Source organism: Cervus elaphus, chromosome 24 (genome assembly GCF_910594005.1).
Source record: "Cervus elaphus chromosome 24, mCerEla1.1, whole genome shotgun sequence".
Classification (NCBI taxonomy): Eukaryota; Metazoa; Chordata; class Mammalia; order Artiodactyla; family Cervidae; genus Cervus; species Cervus elaphus.
Genome location: NC_057838.1, coordinates 24,191,225 through 24,212,071, shown reverse-complemented (window position 1 = coordinate 24,212,071; position 20,847 = coordinate 24,191,225). Strand labels below are relative to the sequence as shown.

The 20,847-nt window shown below is 39.7% G+C and overlaps 1 protein-coding gene across 2 annotated transcripts in view; it reads right to left on the bottom strand.

Moving 5' to 3' along the window:
- Positions 1–655: 655 nt before the first annotated feature.
- The window catches only part of OXSR1 (oxidative stress responsive kinase 1), a 94,711-nt gene continuing 74,519 nt past the window's right edge, over positions 656–20,847 (bottom strand). For both annotated transcript variants that reach the window (XM_043885603.1, XM_043885604.1), the window contains exons 11-18: positions 17,688–17,810; positions 13,916–13,951; positions 11,041–11,187; positions 9,359–9,423; positions 7,095–7,147; positions 5,314–5,382; positions 3,769–3,833; positions 656–3,363 (exon numbers count right to left, since the gene is read on the bottom strand). In XM_043885603.1, the coding sequence (XP_043741538.1) occupies positions 3,289–3,363; positions 3,769–3,833; positions 5,314–5,382; positions 7,095–7,147; positions 9,359–9,423; positions 11,041–11,187; positions 13,916–13,951; positions 17,688–17,810 (633 nt within the window). In that variant the 3' untranslated portion in view covers positions 656–3,288. The remainder of the gene's footprint in view (positions 3,364–3,768; positions 3,834–5,313; positions 5,383–7,094; positions 7,148–9,358; positions 9,424–11,040; positions 11,188–13,915; positions 13,952–17,687; positions 17,811–20,847) is intronic.

Sequence of the window (20,847 nt, the reverse complement as noted above, 5' to 3'; positions counted from 1 at the left end):
AGGAGGAATCCATGGACTGTGGCCCTGAGCACTGCTACTACAAGTAGGCAGAGGTGAGGAGCCTGGCTTCCGGACAAGCCCTGATCTTGCTAAAGACGATGGGCAAGTGGAGAGGCCGTTTCCTCTTGCCCCTGCCCTGAGCCCCACATACACCGTGGTCACTTTTGAGTAGTCAGCACCTCCTCCTCTGTCGCCACACAACCTGTTTACCTTAAAAGGAAATTCAATCAGCTATGATACCTTCAATTCCCAAGGTCCCAGGACCTGAGCCCTGAATTACCACGACCTACCCCAAAGCAGTCCTGTCAGGGCTCAAAGACCACCTGTGGGGCAGGAGTTACTTACCCAGCAGGTGAAGAAGGGCTGAGAAATGGGAACAAGTTCAGCCTTGCTCTGAACTTTCCAAAAGAACTTCCCAAGGATTTGAATCTGATATTTTTAGCCTGCCCAATAGCATGGGCAGAGGTAAACAGAAAAGGTCAGTGAGAGGAGTTCATTATGCCACCCTAAGAAATTTTTCTGGGCAGATTGCTCTCTTTGGGGATTTCAGCTTCCCCATTTGTACAATGGCTTTACATTGTTTATTAATACACCTTTTCACTTCCTGCTGCTCCCATCAACAGTCACCAAAGTGAAGCATCCTTACACCACCACAGACAATTTATTCTTTATTGATTAAAAATGAATGAAACATGCAGCAAAGTACAAAGTCAAAAAAAAAAAAAGGGAGGGGAAGTCAAATATTTTACATCTTCCATAATCTAGCATGTCATAAGGAGGAACCTCCATTTATTGATAAACCATTATTCTGTCCTCCAGATTATTAAGAGTGTCAGCTGGCTCTAGGATTTGGTTCACAACTTAAGCAAAAAATCCCAAACAAATCCATGAATCATTTAGAAAGACCATACGTTTTACAAATAGCATTGGCACATGTTACCTTGTGCTAAGTTATTCCCCCCAGGACCCAGGAGAGCTTAGGGGTCTAGGGAGAGAGGTGTATCCTAGACCACCACTCCCAGGAAGGAGCGAGATTGCTCACTAGGTCACGTGCTGTCTCACCTGCGAAGTTTCTGTTCACTCATTTTTTTTCAGCATCACTGCACATGCCAGCAAAGGGAGTCCACCATACATCATGCAGAAGAAGAAGTAACACTGTCCTGGGGCTTGGTGTCTGGCTCCTAATTCCCAGCAGGGCAAAAGATGAATGGAAAAGAAAGAGAAAGCCCCAGCCCACTTCAGTTCAAAGGTCATGCCTGATCCACTGCAGCTCACAGGTAATGGCCAGCAGGAGAAACTCAACAAGGAGATGGGCTGCTGCTTACTTCCAGCCTGGGCTTTTGATCACCTCCAAAAAAAGCTAGAACAGAGTGATGCCGCTACCCTCTGGATTCAGAAATAAGCAGACTAGGAAGGGCTTACTTGAAACGAAAATACAGACTCTAAGGTTAAGCCCCTAGTCTTGTGCCAAAGGGGACATTACATCTTTTCCATAAACTTATTCCTACCTTCCTGTCCTTTCCCCCTCAACTCTCTTCTAAGAAAAGAAAAAAGAAAAGCTAAATATCTGTCCATCAAGCTGATCAATCTTCTGTCTCCAGGCTCAACAGGCTCCCTCCTTTTACCAATCCTGCCAGGACTCTGGCATCTGATCCTCTGATCTATTTTCCTCCCAACCCTCTCATCCCAAACCATCCCCTCCCTTCCTCTCCAACACCCACCCCTTTCCCAACATGCCTTTGTATCCAGGGCCGGTGAAGAAAGCCCAAGATTAAAACTACGAGCTCAGAATGAAATTAAAACGGTAACAAGTCAGTTGTGGGGAAAGCTTTCAGAGGTGCTCCAAGAAAAAACTAGGTAAAGCAATCTTGTTATTCACAGACCAACAAAGATGGAAAGGGATCAACTGATTCTGTAAGAGGCAGCTCTCCCCTTTCACTGTGGCCAAAGCCCATCTTTTTGTGTTGTTTTAAGGCCAGATTGAGGATCTCTTTCATTTGTAAAACTTGTTAGGGCTAATCTGCAGTTAGATAAAGGCTGACTGTGAAACAGTAGGAAAAAAAAAAAATCAACCCCACTGGTGATTCACATATTGCATTATGAGTGCTCTTTTTTAAACCTAAAGAATAATTTATATTATTTCTGTAGAAAATCAAATGAACACTGTCTACTCATAAATCCTAAAAGTCACGGCACATGTGGTTTCACGTTCCATCTTGGGTCAGGTTCAGCACACAGAAGTGTGGACCCCCTCCTAAGGGTCAGTGCAGGAGAGGGGGCAGAAGGCAAGCCTCTTTGGCCTAGGGCGAGTCTCCTTTATTGCTGTAGATATCTCAGCTTTGCATTTCCTCATGACTCGGAGGCCAGGCAAATTGATTTTCACGGGAGGATCAAGGAGCAGTTTTTCTTCAGTTGTTTTAAGATCTGAAATAAATACTTCCACACTGATATGAGTTATGATTTTTTCCTGTTCAAAACACCACTGCGGGGGTAACTCTCGTTTATAAGCCGTTATGTGATTTTTTTCCCTAAAAACAGTCCAAAGTTCCGCTTTGAAGGGTTGGATGGCTGAAGTTCAATTACAGTCAGATGTTTTGCACCAGCTGAAGTTAAGGCGAGCAACCCTTTCTGGAGCAAGTAATGAAGAGGGGTGCCTGAGAGCAGCTTCAGCAAAACGCTTAGAAACATCATCAACAAAACAAGAACACAGTTTAGGTTGCCTCCTTCTGAGGCTGTGCTTTTTCCTAACGAAGGTTGCTAGAATTCATATCAGATACAAAAAAAAAAAAAAAAAAATCACTAAACTAAATTCTCTGGGCTCCAGCTGAACAATCAACTTTTAATTGCTACTTCAGTGGTAAAGAGATATCCCAAGATGCCCACATCCCGTCTGGTGTGGGAGAAGAAGCAGGATGAGGAAGCCGAATAGAGCTGCTACTTTCCACCCAGCGCCATCACTGGAGTAAGGCAAGATGAGCTGATAGACCTCCCTCCTGGGCCTTGAGGCACCCGGGCCACTTCTCAGATGGAGGAAGACAGGGAATGCGTGCAGTAAGTTTACTAACGGAACTCTTTAAAAGGGATGCTGGCCACTGGTGATCCAACTTTTCTTTCCCTGTGGGAAAAAGCAGGGATGATGGCAGGAAAAACATAAAAGAAAGACCTCTAAAGCTCCTAGCTGGGAGGTTTGTTGCTGGGTTCTTTGGCAGTAGTGGGTTTAGGCCAACAGAAGCAACAGAGACACGCATGTGTGGAATCTCCTTCAGCTGCCTCTTCCAGGGCTGTGTTTTAGCTGATGCTGAGCTGGGCAAATCCTATTAGTTTACCATCATCAGGAATATCTGAGCCTTCGACACCAGATGCCTAAGAACCAAACAAAATGAGAAGCCGTTGTTATTCACAAACAAAACTGCAGGTAATAATTAAAACTGACATGGGGATTGTGAGAGAGAGGGCAGTTGGGGAAAGGTCTCTGGGATACAAACAGGAGGCAAATAAAGGTGTAGGTGGAGTCTAGGTACAAAGGTGGAGTCAGATTGACAATCTCTTTTGAGAATAAACAGTTGAGGGCCTCGGGTAGGAGGCTTCCTGGGAGGGAGAAGGGAAGGGAGGCCAATGAAGAGAGACATCAGCCCAGGGCATGGGGAGGCTAAACAAACAATCACCAGACTTGATTATTCTCATCACTCAAGGAATATGGAAGCTGGTCTGCAGAGGCTGCTGGTGTGGAAAAGTGAGACAGTTTAACAAGAAGGAAGGGATGAATACCAGTTTGAAGGTGACAGATCGATTTGACTGGGGTTCTTCCACAATCTTCTGCAAATTAGCTGCCACTATAATCATAAAAACAGAGAAAGTAATGACAAGTTACGTAAATCCACATTTCAACTATATGTTAACAACTTAAATGGTAGTTCAGAATCTCCTACATACAATCAAAATGCAAGCAGAATGCTTGCATTTAAGGAGCAAAATGCTCCCTAAACAAGAGGTGTTTTAAAATACAAGTCCAAGTAGCACAAATAAATCTTACCATTGTCAAATTAACGTTCTTTAAGATGCCGTATTAACTAAGGAATGACACTCCAGTTAAAGAGGTAGGACTTGCCTATTCATGGGCCAGAAGGCCCTAGAATGGGAATCAGCCAATTATGTGTAAAAATGACAGAGACACGTGTACCCCAATGTTCATCACAGCACTGTTTATAATAGTCAGGACATGGATGCAACCTAGACGTCCACTGGCAGATGAATGGATAAGAAAGCTGTGGTACATATATACAAAGGAATATTACTCAGCTATTAAAAAGAATGCATTTGAATCAGTTCTAATGAGGTGGATGAAATTGGAGCCTATTATACAGAGTGAAATAAGTCAGAAAGAAAAACACCAATACAGTATATTAACACATATATACGGAATTTAGAAAGATGGTAATGATGACCCTATATGTGAGACAGCAATAGAGATGTAAAGAACAGACTTTTGGACTCTGTGGGAGAAAGCGAGGGTGGGATGATTTGAGAGAATAGCACTGAAACATGTATATTATCATATGTGAAATAGATTGCCAGTCCAGGTTCGACGCACAAGACAGGGTGCTCAGGGCTGGTGCACTGGGATGACCTAGAGGGATGGGACGGGGAGGCAGGTGGGAGGGGGTTCAGGATGGGGGACACATGTACACCCATGGCTGATTCATGTCAATGTATGGCAAAAACCACTACAATATTGTAAAGTAATTAGCCTCCAATTAAAATAAATAAATTAAAATAAATAAATAAATAAATATTTAAAAAATGACAGAGACTATTCATGGTTCACAAAGCCTAAACTATTTACTATCTGGCCCTTTAAAAGTCTGCTGACTTGTCCTACACCATGGTCTTTTCCTTCAAAAACATGTACCTGTGGCCTGACTGGGCCTGTTCTTACTTCCTGCCTTTTTTTAAGGACTATATCTGTAATGATTTTTTTCTTACCTCTTGGCTGCCCAAGGAGAGCTCATCCTCCAAAATGGATTAGATATGGCCAAGCTTACTCTAACTTGTGACTTCTGTCATTATTTCTACGATCTCCCAGAGACCTGGGTGAGCTTTCATTCACTATCACTGAGGGTAACAAAGCAAATTCAGAAGTGAGATTTTTCTTTTTTGTTAAGAAAGGAGCTATCCCCAACACCTATTTCAACAAAGCCAAGAACCATTCCTAGCACCATTCGACCTACTCAGTAGAATCAAGGCCTGATTTTCTAGATCCTAAGGATATAGGCAAAGAGACAAGGGCACAAGGGCAAAGCACAAAGTAGTTACCTATGACTAAATCCCTTCCATCGACGAGGCCGGCAGAAATGAGTTCCTGAGAGACACCCTCTGCTGTATCTGCAAAGACAAAGAAGAAAGTGATCCATTTTCTTGTGCATGCAAGTCCCTGCTAACTTCCAAAGCAGGTGCCGGCACGGCCAGACTAAAGCTAGCTGCTAAATCCACAGACCCAAGGTGGTGGTGGGGGGGAGGCCTTCTTCCACACAGAGGTTTTTCCTACCACCAGGATTACCTCAAGTGAGGGACTATCAGAGGTCGAGCTAGAGGACAGAACTTGGATCAATCAACCAGAAGGCAAGTATGAGCTCAGTGTAAAGATAACATTCTAAATGACGGCATAGCTTAGATGGGGTCTTGCCTTTGTCAGAAGAGTGCCTGACAGTGATGCTGCAGAAGAAACTACTAGTCTGAGGGCAACCCTGGACCCAGCGCTGTGAGCTTGGGGATGTGACGACGTGTGTCTAACATCTCCTGGGATAATAACACAGAATGATTTAGTCCCAATTAAATCTTTTTTCTTTTTTGGTCACACTGCAAGGTTTGTGGGATCTTATTTCCCTGACCAGGGACTGAATGCGTGCCCTTGAGAGTAAAAGTGTTGAATCTGAACCACTGGATCACCAGGGTATTCCCCTCAATTAAACCTTAAGAAAACAAATTTTAATCACTTTTCTTTGGGGATCACACTCCTGTTTTTTTTTTTTTTTGTCATCCTTCTTTTTTTTTTTTCCCCTAAAATCATTTTCTTCTGTATTCTGGTAGGCTTTCCTTCACATCCAATCATCCGAGGTTGTATTATCTGAGTACATATAGTCTATGGGCATACAACTAAAAAACTAAGATGAGGCGAGAGTACCATCAATTAACCTCATCTCTAACTGACTCCTTCCCAAGGCCTGAACACTAAGGCCCTCAGAGGGAATGAGAGGGCCTCTGGGGAGGGGTTGTGCACATACTTGTGCCGATGACCAGTGATGTGAGTGAGTACCTTAAAGAGCGACTCTGCCTGGCTTTAAGGCAGAAATCAGATACATCTCTGTACATGTGCATTTGTTCTCGTGTTCTCAGCGCTTCAGTGAGCTGCTCATGAGACCGAGGCAGCGGGAAGACTACGCATGGCACACAGGACAGATGCCCAATAGCTGTGAGCCATTTCACAAATACGGATTCTGAGTAACAAAGGCAAGAAAGAAAATAATAAACCTTGTCCCTGGGAGAAGTTCACGGACAGAAACTACGCGTGACGGGGCTCGGCTTCAGCTGGGAGGCAGGGGACTGGAAGCCTTGCTGTTTCCTTACTGTCAAGGAGTACAAACATGCTCAGTAATAAGAGCCAGAATTCGGCACAGCGGCAGATCCAGCTACACCTCTTCTCAGCTGTGGGAACTGTAACCAGTTACTTCACTCTCTCTAAACCTTGATTTCATCATCTATGCAATGGGGACAATAATCTTTCCTTAGGGGCCATTTTGAAAATTTAATGAAATGCTGCTTAGCACAACATCTGCCATAGTAAACTGGAGCTATATTTACTACTGCTTGTATTATACTATATTTTCTAAATGAGGTAGTTGTTTTAAAAAAAAAAAAACCAACAAAAAACTGCGTTTTTACTTTATTCACATGTACCCTCAACCTTTAGGCCAGGAACATTTGTATCACCCTTTAAGAGGAAAATATACCTAAAGGACAGAAACTTCACACACATTTTCTTCAAATGACAAATGAGCAGTTATTTTGTTTTCAATGTTTTGATTTTGATGCCTCACCTCTCCCAGGAGTAAACTCAAATCGAATATCATTTAGTTCTTTTTTTGAATTCCTATGAAAGAAAACAAAATGTGTAAAATAAATTTCTGAATTTATACATTCAGAGTCTGACTACATATATCAGGAAAACTACGCCAAGAGAAAGATCTTTCTCTCCGAAAGACCAGATGATCTGTCCTAATGAGTTCACACTGAGGGCTCAGAGCAAACAACTCAGGGTGATCATTTATTAATAACTGTCCTACAACTCTTTTAATCTATGTCCTTCACTGGTCAACATGTGCCCATTCTCATCCTTACACCCAACAAGACGACCATATTAAACTAAGAGGAATATATGAAAGAGCACTGGGAGGTGTGACTAAAATGACAGAGGCGGCTCTTTTCTCCCTTATCTCCACTCCTACCCCCCCACCCCTCCGCCGAGGATAGTACCTTGCCCACCACTGGGGATCAGTCTGAGCAGACTCATAGAATGAAATGCATGATGCGCCCTCAATTCCACAGGGGTTCAGAGGAGAAGGATAAAGAATATACAGATTGGGATAATGAGGAGAAACTTTAGAAATACTAGTAGTTTTGTTAGATAGGATGTAATGGACAGGAAGGCTTTGGGAAGGGAGAGAAGATGGGGACAGGAATGGGGTCCATACTGGCCGGAGAGTTAATAAAAGGCTTCAGAGATTAAAATGTGACTGATGAGGGATAGTAACAGTGATTGCTCACCACACCAAGTACTGAGATTAACCAAGCTCCCTGGAGGTTCTGGTTAAAGATGGAGAAATTAGAATACCATCCATAAAGGCAGATGTGCCCAATTACTTAGGACCCAAATCCATTTTATCTAAATAATGTAGAGGGCTTAGGTCTATCTGACACATGCTTGATGTTACTGAAATCGTGCTTAAAATATAGCTCCCCAAATCCAACACAACCTGCCCAACAGGGATTTTCTCCCTCACACCGCCTCTCTGCACTTGTTTACATGGACTTATACTTCGCTGCATATCTACTACTAAAACTTGCTTTTAGCTATGCTAAGTACATAATAAAAATCAACTTCCAACACAGACTTGACTATTGCATTTCATTTTCTCCTTTCTCAGTGTCTTAGCGCAACAGCTAATAGTGCTGTACTTAGTCTGCTTAATATGTAACTGTTCAATCTATTCTTTCTGAAAGCTGAATAAAATTAAGGTCAAGTGTTCAGTATCACTTTTGTGATGTGACTGTCATGCCAAGTACAAACACCTTCAAAGATAACAATATGCTAAACTGAACTTCAAAGTCTTCATCAATGAGACTAAGACTCTAGCCTCCTCTTCCATAAACAAGTCTGGAACACAGTCCATTAAAAACTACCCTTCAAAAAGCTAACTGCATCACTTACGAGAGTTCTCTCCCCTTCTGAAGCATATGTCAAGCAACATTTCATACTCTATATTAACTGATCTAAGATTTTAAAACAAAAATTTTAAAACAGACAAGTAGTATTCTTTGTACACAATTAAAATAGGATGAAATTACCAAGACATTGTATGATTCAGAATGATTTGGGTTCAGATATACAGAATAGGCTTCTGTAAAGAAAAGGTAGCCAAGTCTGCTTTCTTCACATTTATGGCATAATTTCATTGCTCTTAGTGGTAAAATCAAAACATTTTCCAAAGGGACAATTACAGAGTTTGGGACTGACATGGACACTCTCCTATATTTAAAGTGGATAATCAGCAAGGACTTATTGCATGGCACATCGAACTCTGCTCAATGTTATATAGCAGCCTGGATGGGAGAGGGTGGTTTGGGGGAAGAGCGCTTACATGTATACAAATGGTAGAGTCCCTTTGCTATTCATCTGAAATTATCACAACATTATTAATTGGCTATATACCCCAATACAAAATAAAAAGTTCAAAAAAAATAAATAAAAATCTGAATTTTAACCACCTCTCCAAAAAATAAATAATTAGTTAAAAAAAAACCCAGAACATTTCCCAAATAGGTCCTGCTGCCTCCTCTCTAATTATGGTCATACTGAGATGACTAGGAATTCACATGTGGAAAGAGGAATGGGTCAATGGTAATTCAGGTCCTCACACTACTGCTATTATATCTGAGGGAAATAATACAGCTGAGAGCAAACACACACAGTTCTATCCAGTTACTCTCAGGCATGCACTACGAAAAGGAGGAGTAACTTCCAAAGAGAGATCAGCACATTCAGAGTATTCAGAAAAGAACAACAGCAAAATGTCTTACTTACCGTAATCTTAGTACTAGACTGATTGGGACCTTGGTTTCTTGTGAACCTGCTCCTGAAGACAGAGCCTGAAAAGCATTGAAAAGTATAAAGTCATTGCCTGGAGTATTAAGTGTGGTGGTGACTGATGCTCGTCTAGAGATGAATCATCCACTTGGCAGCAATTTTCTTCACCTCCAGGTGTGGGCATCCTAGTCCCCGGGACTCCCTGCTGTGGGAGGACACGCACCCTAAGGCAGCAGCAATAGCTGAATGTCAGTCTGAGTCAAACACAATTGGAAAGATCACTGTCAAACCTACATCAAATGCCATACACAGTCACATTTGAATTTTGCATTTTTCAGAACTCTGTTCCCCTCTACAAGAGTGAAGAAGAAGACACTGGGTTTTTCCCCTTGAAAAAACCTGCCACTGGCCATATATCTGTAGTAAGGCCTGAACTGGCTGCTGCTCAGGAAACCACCCAACCTGGAGGTTCCAGATCTTTAATCCTCTGAAAACCATAGAGCTGTCCCTTGCTTACTGGAGGATATACATTCTATTTAGGCTGTTTATAAAACAAATCCAATCTTTTCATCAGTTTTCATAAGATGAGTGTCTCCTTTCCCATACGATGGGCAGAAATGAAAAGCTTAGGCAAAGAAAAGGTTAAATGTAGTCAGGACTCTGACTAACTGGAAACACTCAGATAGTGGTCTCCAAAGGCAGAGCACTGCTGGGATGCAGGTGAAAACATCTGAACGTCTCTTTTTATTTCTTCCTACCTGAATTTTAGGAAAAAACAAAATAAAAGCACTGCTCCTATTTAATAAACGCGTAGACTCTGAACTCCTACTCTCACCACGGAACACAGTCACATGTTGCAGACAGTATTGCGGTCTCCCAAGGGAAGAGTGGTGGCTACACAGCAGGGGCGGGGGCAGTCCTCAGGGGGCCCTCACGCCCTCGGCACGCTCAGTGCCTTCTGATTTAATAAAGGTCACCTGTGCCTGACTGGGTGGATTCATAGATCACTTTATGACATGTTAATAAAATCAACCCCCACAAAACTGACAGGTATCTTAAAAAGAGCAATGCAGGAAAACCATGGTTTGGAGGTAGTATTAACAAAGATGACAGAAGAGCTAACAGTGCTCCCTAGTGGCAGCTGCATTCTGAACTTAAGCATAATAAGGATGTAATAAAAAGCTGACAAGACAGGGAAGCCCTTCTCGTTCGGTCCACTGTCCAAGCAGCAGACACTGTTACGAGAGGGTCTCACTGGGACAGTGAGTACGCGTGTCTCGCCCAGCCTCCTGCAGCACTCCTGGAGCTCTCGAGGTGGTCCCTCAGGTGCCTAAGTGGCACACCCCGTGAGCAGCTCCCTTTGGGGGTGGGGGCAGGCACTGAGATCAGAAGAGAGGAAGGAGGCTGACAAGAAATTTCATCGCCCCAAACCTTTGCTGTTTGGGATATTTCCATCATTAATTTATTTTGGTGCTCAAAAAAAAAAAAAAACAAACCCGTGTGATCTTTGTTAAACTCTCTTATCTGCATACATGTAAAACTGTGAGAACAGAATTTCTAACTTGTTTCAAAATCTACCAGGACATCATCCTTAGCACACAAGGTGGTGTTCCACGCTAGCCTCCACCTTCTTCTCCACCCAGAAGGCTGACCACGGAAGAAAGCAGTCCCTGCTGTACCTGAGCTGCTATCGCTGGCTCCGCAGTGGGTGGCAGGGAGACTTGAGTGGGTTGCGCAGCCGTCGGTCCTGCTGGCTGAGGTAGATGAGCAGAAATCTGTTCTGGAACTTGGAGTAAAGTACCCACAGGATCAGTTGTGGAAAACAGCTGTAACAATAACACAAGCAGTGCTGCATAAGCTGAGAGGAGAGGGAGGTAGGCCTGCTGACAGTCGAGCAGTGTTAGGAGGGGCGATCTTTTCAAAGTAGTTCTTCTGTAGTGAACTGGCCCATCTCTGCAACCTCAGTACACCTCTTTCAAATGGAAGTCAAATATGTCTATGCTTTTCTGTTTTTAAGAACTTTTGAGGTGTAAGTTTATGTCCCACTAAATCTACCTATTTAAGTATACAACTCAATGGTTTTTAGAAAATTTATACTTGTATAAATATCTCTACAATCAGGTTTCAGCACTTCTATCAACTCAAAAAATTCTGTGTCCATTTATAGTGAACTCCTACTCCCACATTTAGCCTTAGGCAACCACTGATCTACTTTCAGCCTCTATCAATTTGTCTTTTGGGGACATATCATATAGACCAAATCTTACAATATGCACTCTTTTTGTGTCTGGCTTCTTAGCACAGCTTTTTTAATCAGTCATGTTGTAGCAAGTACCAGTAGTCCATTTTTTTTTTCCTTCTTCAGAACAGTAATTATTTGTATCATATTTATTTTTAACTATATCTATGCCATCTCCTTTGCCCAGCAAAGCAGCACCTATAATATATAGACTTAAGTATGTACTATGAAATTATAGAAGCAACACTTTCCTATATTGGGGACCCTCCTTTACTTATAAAGAAAGAAAATCAACCAGTGGTTCCTTAACATATCTGAAATGCATTTCAAAATGAATGTGAAGCTTTGTTAACATTAAACATTATTTTGCATGTTTGAAAATTTCACAAATTTTAGTTATGTAACTTTGGGAAAAAAGATCAATGTTGAACACAAAGTCAAGTTAAACATATTCAAAATTATAAGTTAGTAGGGAAAACAGTATCAATGCAATGGCCAAAATTTAGAGTTAAAAGAGAAAAAAAAATTAAAAGGTCAATGAGAGATCTAATAGCTGTTATCATATAAGCAAAATCAAGGAGACAAGGACGTATTAAAATTTTGTGTTCGCTGTGCTTCACAGAGAGGAAACCAAGTTACCTACTGGTTTTAATTTTTGATAGAAGAATAGAACTTTAAGATTAGTCTTGAAAATGCCAATTATTATTAATATGGGCTTCTCTGGTGGCTCAGATGGTAAAGAATCTGCCTCCAATGCAGGAGACCTGTGTTCAATCCCTGGGTCGGGAAGATCCCCTGGAAAAGAGAATGATAACCCACTCCGATATTCTTGCTTGGCAGGCTATAGTCCATAGGGTCTCAAAGAGTCAGACACGACTGAGTGACTAACACTTTATTAATATGGAATGACTGTTGCTGAAGCTGAAGTTCCAATACTTTGGCCACCTGATGCAAAGAGTACATCATGAGAAACGCTGAGCTGGATGAAGAACAAGCTGGAGTCAAGATTGCCGGGAGAAATATCAATAACCTCAGATATGCAGATGACACCACCCTTATGGCAGAAAGTGAAGAACTAAAGAACCTCTTGATGAAAGTGAAAAAGGAGTGAAAAGGTTGGCTTAAAGCTCAACATTCAGAAAACTAAGATCATGGCATCTGGTCCCATCACTTCATGGCAAACAGATGGGGAAACACTGGCTGATTTTATTTTTTTGGGTTCCAAAATCACTGCAGATGGTGACTGCAACCATGAAATTAAAAGATGCTTACTTCTTGGAAGGAAAGTTATGACCAACCTAGAAAGTATATTAAAAAGCAGAGACATTATTTTGTCAACAAAAGTTCGTCTAGTCAAGGCTATGGTTTTTCCAGTAGTCATGTATGGATGTGAGAGTTAGACTATAAAGAAAGTTGAGCACAGAAGAATTGATGCTTTTGAACTGTGGTGTTGGAGAAGACTCTTGAAAGAGTCCCTTGGACTGCAAGGAGATCCAACCAATCCATCCTAAAGGAGATCAGTCCTGGGTATTCACTGGAAGGACTGATGTTGAAGGTGAAACTCCAATACTTTCGCCACCAGATGCGAAGAGCTGACTCATTAGAAAACACCCTGATGCTGGGAAAGATTGAGGGCAGGAGGAACAGGGGATGACAGAGGATGAGATGGTTGGATGGCATCACCAACTCAGTGGACATGAGTTTGGATGGCCAGGAGTTGGTGATGGACAGGGAGGCCTGGCGTGCTGCGGTTCATGGGGTTGCCAAGAGTCAGACAGGACTGAGCGACTTAACTGAACTGATGCAAAGAGCCCACTCATTGGAAAAGACCCTGATGCTGGGAAAGACTGAAGGCAAAACGAGAAGAGACCAGCAGAGGATGAGATGGTTAGATTGCATCACTGACTCAATGGACATGAATCTGAACAAACAGCTGGAGATGGTGGAGGACAGGGAAATCTGGTGTGCTGCAGTCCATGGGGTTGCAAAGAGTCTGACATGACTTAGGACTGAACAACAACAGGCTCCTCTGTCCATGGAATTTTCCAAGCGAGAATACTAGAGTGGGTTGCTGTTTCCTCCTGAGCCTAGCAGGCCACAGTCCTTGGAGTAGCAAACAGTCACACTTGACTGAGGATGCAGTAAGCATAAGGCAGGTCAGCCTAACAGGAGTCTGTTAAGTAGGATTTCCTATCACGCCATTTGACTAGTATAAATTCCCATTCCTATTTAAGCACATACAAAAAGTGTGCTTAACATTAAAACCAAAACAAAAGCACATATACTTTAATGATTCAATAATCACAACTACTTACCTCAGAATTTGTTAATGATTCTTTCACTCTGGGAGACTAAAAGAAATACAAAAAAAGGAGGCTTGTTAACTGAAAACTCAGGTTACTTGTAGTCAGTTCCAAAACTGCACGGAATGGTGAAATGCAAGTCAATTCCATTTCATTCTGATCCATAATTAAATCATCGATAACTCTAGTGAGTTTTCTGGAAAAAGAAAACTAAAATGATATGACTGTATTCTTTGTCCAGCTAGCCTGTAATGTATCAATATTAAGAGTTCAGAACTTGAAGTTTATAAGCAAACATAAAGGGACTATCAGGTAGTAGGGAGGTCACATTCTTCAAAGTACAATTCTTTCTACTAGTCATCAACATATTACATGTGTAATTTCTCACATTAAATGTAAACATTCAAGCTAATTATCCAATATATTCTTAAAGCAGAGTAATTCTGATTACGGACTTCAGTAAAGAAAACTTGAGCCAAAACTGAAATTCCAATTATAATCTGCCATATGAAAATTTAAAGTTAAATTGATTTAGTAAATCGTAAGTTACCAGTAATTCTGGATACAAGCACTGGAAAATTAAAAAAACAACGTATCTCTAAACAAATTCAATTTATGGTAAATTCTACCAAGTGTGAATGTGGATTAAGGTCAATTTATAGGTTTTTAAATTTTTCATTACCATTTTATTGAGAATCAAGGTTCATGCAATACCTAAGGTATCACAGCAAGTATATGTCAACAAAAAAATACCTAAAAAAAAAACAACTTTGTTTGGAAATAATTCAAACTTACAGAAAAATTGTTAGAATAATACAAAGAACACTGCCATACTCTTTACCCAGACTCATCCAATATTAACCTTTCTCCTTATGTGCTTTATTAGTGTTCACTTTCTTTCTTTTTATATATATTTAATCAATCCTGTACCATTTGAGAATAAGTTGTATATAATCATGGCTCTTTACAACTGAATAGTTGTGTACTTAAGAATAGGAATATTCTGTTACACAACTTCACTCTACTAAAATTATCAATTTCAGTAAATTTAACAATAATACTTTAACTACCCATAATCCATAATCCAGATTTTCCAATGACTTGCTACTACCCTTTAGGGCCTCTGTTTTTCTTGTGTAAGATTCTGTCTAGGACCATGTGCTGCAGTCAGTCATCACGCCTCTCTAGATTTTATCTGACACATGATCATTTCCCCTGCCTAGTACATATTCGGAATAGACTGCTCCTACGGGTCGCAAAGAGTCGGACACGACTGAGCGACTAAACTGAACTGAATTTGTGCTCTGATGTTTCTTCATGATTCAAACTGAAATGAATTCTACATAGTGATTATCTTCTTATGGTATCGTGTTTTAGAGAATCTCATGTATCCTGTGACCCTCATTAGTGATGTTAATTTTAATCATTGAGTCAAGGCATCTTCTGATTTCTCAGGTAGGGCAGTAGCTATTTTCCCCCTTGCAACTAATAGGCAATCTATGGAGAGATACTAGAAGACCATGTAAATAAATAGCCTGTTTATCATAGATTTCCCATTTATTTAGCACCCACTGATGATCTTTATGATGGCTGTAAAATGATGAATTTCCCCATGCACTCCTAGATTTACCACCACTGGCAGTTTATTGTAATGATTCCCCATTTATTTATATATCTATGTATTATTTGTATAGGCCTGTTGACTCCTACTCTTTTAATGATTTATAATTATTTCTACACTTTATGATTTTGATGGTTAAATTCTCCCTACTTTGGCTAGTGGGAGCTCCTTCAACTTGGCTCTTATATTATTAAAAATAAAAAACCTTTTCTGTCGCAACAAGATATCCCAGATTTATCTTATATTTTCCCTGTGTAAGCCCTGGAATCAGCCATTTCTCCAGTGAGCCTTTGTTCTTTTAGTAGGGCATGGCATTTGAAACCAAGAGCTGAGCAACAAGTGTGCTTACTCTTACTGTTTTCCTGACATTCTGCATACTCGTAATCTTCAATTAGATGCCGGACACTGAATTTCACCTTGTTGCATGATGCTAATTTTGTATTTCTATAAATCTTGAAGCTTTGTTCTGGAATACAGTTAAGCTACTGAAAACAGTTTAATCCTTCTGGATCCTGCTTTGATGAGTTTTAGTTGGGTCTGGAGCAGTGTTCAGTCTAGGTTAATATATTATACCCCATTACTGAGAACTCTACAGAATGTCCTGTGAATTTTAAATTTCTCCAGTCTGGCTGCTGTTTCTGGCTGTGTGAGAGCTGGGCACTGTTCTCCACATGGGTAGTTTTTTCACATACGGTAATCGATAACTATTCTGCTAAATACTCAAAAGGGAAGCTCTAAGCTTTTTTCTCTGGATAACTCTCTCCTTCCTGGCACTCTATCAAATTTTATATGATTTCATTTTTTACTTTTATTTACTCAACTTGGGAAAACACTTTTCAAGCCACAATGAAAAGAATAATCAATCGAATAAAACTGCCCCCAAACTGACCTGTATGTTAGAATCAGCAGAGAAGGACATTAAAATAATTATATTACATAACTTCAAAAAGTTAAGGAGAGACACGGAAGATGCAAAAGCAAACACCAAACTTTAAGTATCTAACAACCAAACCAAACACCAAATCACAACTCTAGCATTACGTCTGAGTTGAAAAAGAGATTGCATGGCATTAGTAGCAGATTAACACTGCAGAAGGAAAGAATGATGAACAGGCTAGCAATAGAAACTACGCAAAATGAAACTGAGGAAAAAAGAATTTTTAAAAAGTGAAAAGATCAATGAGCAGTCAGACAACTTTAAGCCTAATATACATGTTATCTGACTCTCCAAGGTGGAAGGACAGAAAAAACTATTTGAAAATATGATAGCTGAGAACTTTCCAAACTTAAAAAACAGTGTAAACCCAAAGATTCAAGAAGCTCAGTAAACCCTAAATATAAAATGTGAAAAAAAAAAAATCTAGGTATATCATAACCAAATTGCTCAAAACCATTCATAAAGAAAATAATCTTAAAATCAGTCAAAGTTAAAAGAAATGTGACTTGTAAATGAATAAGGTACGTAAACAAGCAGATTTCACACTGGAAACAATGCAAACAAGAAAACTTTGGAACAAATTCTTTAAAATACAGGCCCATGTCATTTTATTGCACTAAGCTTTCTTTACTGTACTTTGTAGATATCATAGTTTGTTTATTTACAAATCGAAGATTTGTGGCAACCCTGAATTGAGCAAGTCTATCAGTGCCATTTTTCAAACGTTATTTGCTCATTTCCTGTCTTGGTGTCTATTTCCAGCAAAAACTAACACACTCACACTATCCAGGATATACAAAATGAAAATAAGGTACACTGTTCCTCTTCAGATAGAAGGTTAACAAATTTTAGGGACTAGGTTTCAACTGTTAGGCTTTCAAGTTCACTAATCCTTTCTTTTGAAATGTCTCATCAGCCATTAATCCAATCCAGTGTACTTTCATCTCAGACATTACAGTTCTCATTTCTCAATTTAGGTCATTTTTATACACCCTAAATATTATCACAGTAAAACTGATATTGCAGTCCCCGTCTCCATGGAGATTTACTTGGGCTCCTGTTGTTAATAAGGTGTTCAAAATATTCTGTCTGTATTTTTTTTTTTGTCTGTATTTTTTAATATTTTAGCTGGTTAAGCTGAACAGAACCACAGAATATAGTATTATCTCAGAGGCTTCAGACAGTAAAACAGAACTCTATAAAGCATATAGTTTAACAAAACGTACCCTGAGTTGTGAAATTGCTGCTTTTCCTTCCTCACTTTCTTCATCAAACTCATCATCACTCCACTCCCAGCCACCATCTTCTGTCTTATGAAGACGGCCACTGGAACCTGGTACTCTCCGAACCTGCTCATTAGGAAGAGAGACATGGACTGAGCTAGTGTTTGACACTTACGGTACAGAAAAGTCAATCATATTTCTCTCTCCTTCTGTTACTTCAACACAGTAAGCAGATAATAATTTTCCCCATAAATAAGTTTTCCCATGTAAAGTCACACCCACCACCCTTCACTTGCTTTCTGGTCCTCATCTCCACTGTTTGTCTTTACTCACAACCACCGACTTTCCCTGTACTTTGATAGTCTGAGCCTGCACACCATCCAAATCCCTCTTATGTGAAGTCAGATGAAATCTGAGTAATGGCTTCATATCTTTAGACATCAAGAAAAAAATCAGGGCAGTTTAAGCCCCAAATAAATACATTCAAGATAAAGAAGATTACTTTTTTTTTTTTTTCAATTTTAACTTTTAAAATCACAATTATACTTGCCAGTTCAAGAGTATTACAGCTGTGCAAATGTTAAGAAAAAAAGCAGTGCCCTAACTTTCATCTTCTTCCCCACAGGCAACCACTTTCAATTCATTTTAGCTTATTCTTTTAGAATGTATACATATTCATCTCTCTGAATAATCTGTTCTTATTATTACCCCTTGATTTTCTGGTTTTAGAAATTATCTATTGACTTCTTGCTACAGAGGATGAGAATTTAACCCTATTATTAATTCCCTACTCTTTTTTCAAGATACATTGTAATTTTGGGTAAATCAATTGGTTTTTTTTTTTTTTTTGAGCTTAAAAATATCACATTTTAACACTTCTGAGTATTAAATGAAAGTAACATTGGTTAAAGTACCTGGCAAATAGAAAGCACCTAATAAATGTTTGTTGATTCTCAAACTGAATGTCTTTGCAAATAAACATGACAAATGCATCTATATGTAACTAATTTATAACAAACAAATATAAATTATTTCACAGATCCTGTTAATGAACAGTGTTTCATCTTTAAGACAACAGTTCTTTAACCATTATCAAGATTGCTTTCAAAATACTTTAAGGCACTGAAATAGATGCATGCATAATTTCAATACAATTAAATAAAATGAAAACTACTCTAAGTGACAAAAGTATATAAAATAAATAAGATCACCTTTATAACCTGGATAATGCATAGTAATTTAAACAATAAATTAAAATTTGTAAAATTCAATATGTACTTCTATATAACAGGCCTAACAATGCTTTTAAACTGATTGAGGCCAGTTTTCAAACAACTATTTAGGTCAAATTGTATTCCACACCGAAGATGCTGGCTTATTTTCAAGTTTGCCTTCCTTTGCAAAATTCTGTTTGTTTTCTAAAGTCAACATGTTTGGACTATATTAGACATTTAATTAACAACTTTAGAACTTTAAACTTTCACATAAAAAGCCTTATGAGGTGGTTCTCACTTTAGAAAACCTTTAAGAATATCACCCGTGTTAAAGTTTTCACAGTTACAAAAATGAGGGTTATTGCTGATGACAGGTCTTTCTCTAAAGAACTTCTCACTGTGGTGTACTCTACATGTACACCCAAGAAAACTTCCAATATGTCTTCTGGATAATAATTATGGTAAACTGGAAAACCCACAAGGGAGGCTTTTCTATATGTATGAGAACAATATTTCCAACAAGAAGCCCCTTCATATAAATATATGGAGAATCATAAATTGATATATTTATGCAAAGGAAAATTATAAAATGCTTCATGTTAGGCCTATATGAAACATTTTCTTATAGATTCTTGAAAATATATCAACAATCATTTTATGTATGATCTTAGCATCCCCTCACTTTTTTAAGAATACCATTATTTTTGTTTCACTAGCAAGAGGGCTCTATCATGGCCGTAAACGTTACCAACAATAACTATTTTCTGTTTTGTGTGTTTATCTCTGAGGGTGAATGACAAAAGGAAAACGTTCTCCTTTCTCCCCCTCTCCCTGATATATGGGTAAATCAATTGTTTATATAACATGATTATATGAACTATACAGTTGAACCATATATATTACAATTACTTTTCTTTCTTGCAGAACTTTTTTATTTCCCCTGGAGTTAATATTTGCTTTCTTTCTTTAAAAAAAAGTTATTTATTTTTGGATATGCTGGATCTTCGTTGCTGCATGTGGCCTTTCTCAAATTGCAGCGAGGAGGGGGGATATTCTCTAGCTGCAGTGTGTGGACTTTTGATTCAGAGTACAGGCTCCAAAGTGTGGGCTGAGTAGTTGCAGCACATGAGCTTAGTTGCCCCATGGCATGTGGAATCTTCCTGGACCAGGGATCAGACCCTTGTCCCTTGCATTGGTAGTGGATTCTTAACCAATGGACCACTAGGAAGTCCTACTTATTTCTTACTTGTCATATTTATCCCCAGATTCTCTGTTATGTAAACCTCCTCTCGTCATATTCATATACATTAGGCATTCACCAGTGTCATCTTCTTGAGGAAGCCTCTCACCAGAGCCCTGCGATCTGTTCCATCAGACTGACACCAGGTTTGATACCTCAGATCTCACTCTATCAACCAGAGGACTATGCTTCCTCCATCACATGACTTCCCTATTCTTACTTTAAGCACTTACTCTACTATTAGCATGGTGTATTTACTAAAGCCATGAATTTCTGAACATAATTTGATTTCCATTCCTACACTCCACTTAATAGTTTGCCTGGTAAAAAAAGAAAACAATTCTGGGTTAGAAAATATTTTTTTTTTCCCTAATGTTCAACGTAAAGCTCCACTGTGATGTGGCTTCCACAGATGCTACTGAGGTCCTTATGACTGTTGATTCTATCTGTAACCTTTCCCCGTTCTCTGGAAGGCTACAGGGTATTTTCACCTCCAGTATTCCGAGCTGATGCAACGAACATGAACTTGGGCAAACTTCAGGAGATGGTGAGGGACAGGGAGGCCTGGCGTGCTGCAGTCCATGGGGTCATAAAGAGCTGGACATGACTGGGCAACTGAACACCACCAACAGCATTCTGAGCTACCAGGGGAATGTGCTTTAGCGTTGGTCTATTTCCATTCATCGTGCTGGGTACTTGAGCTCTTTCA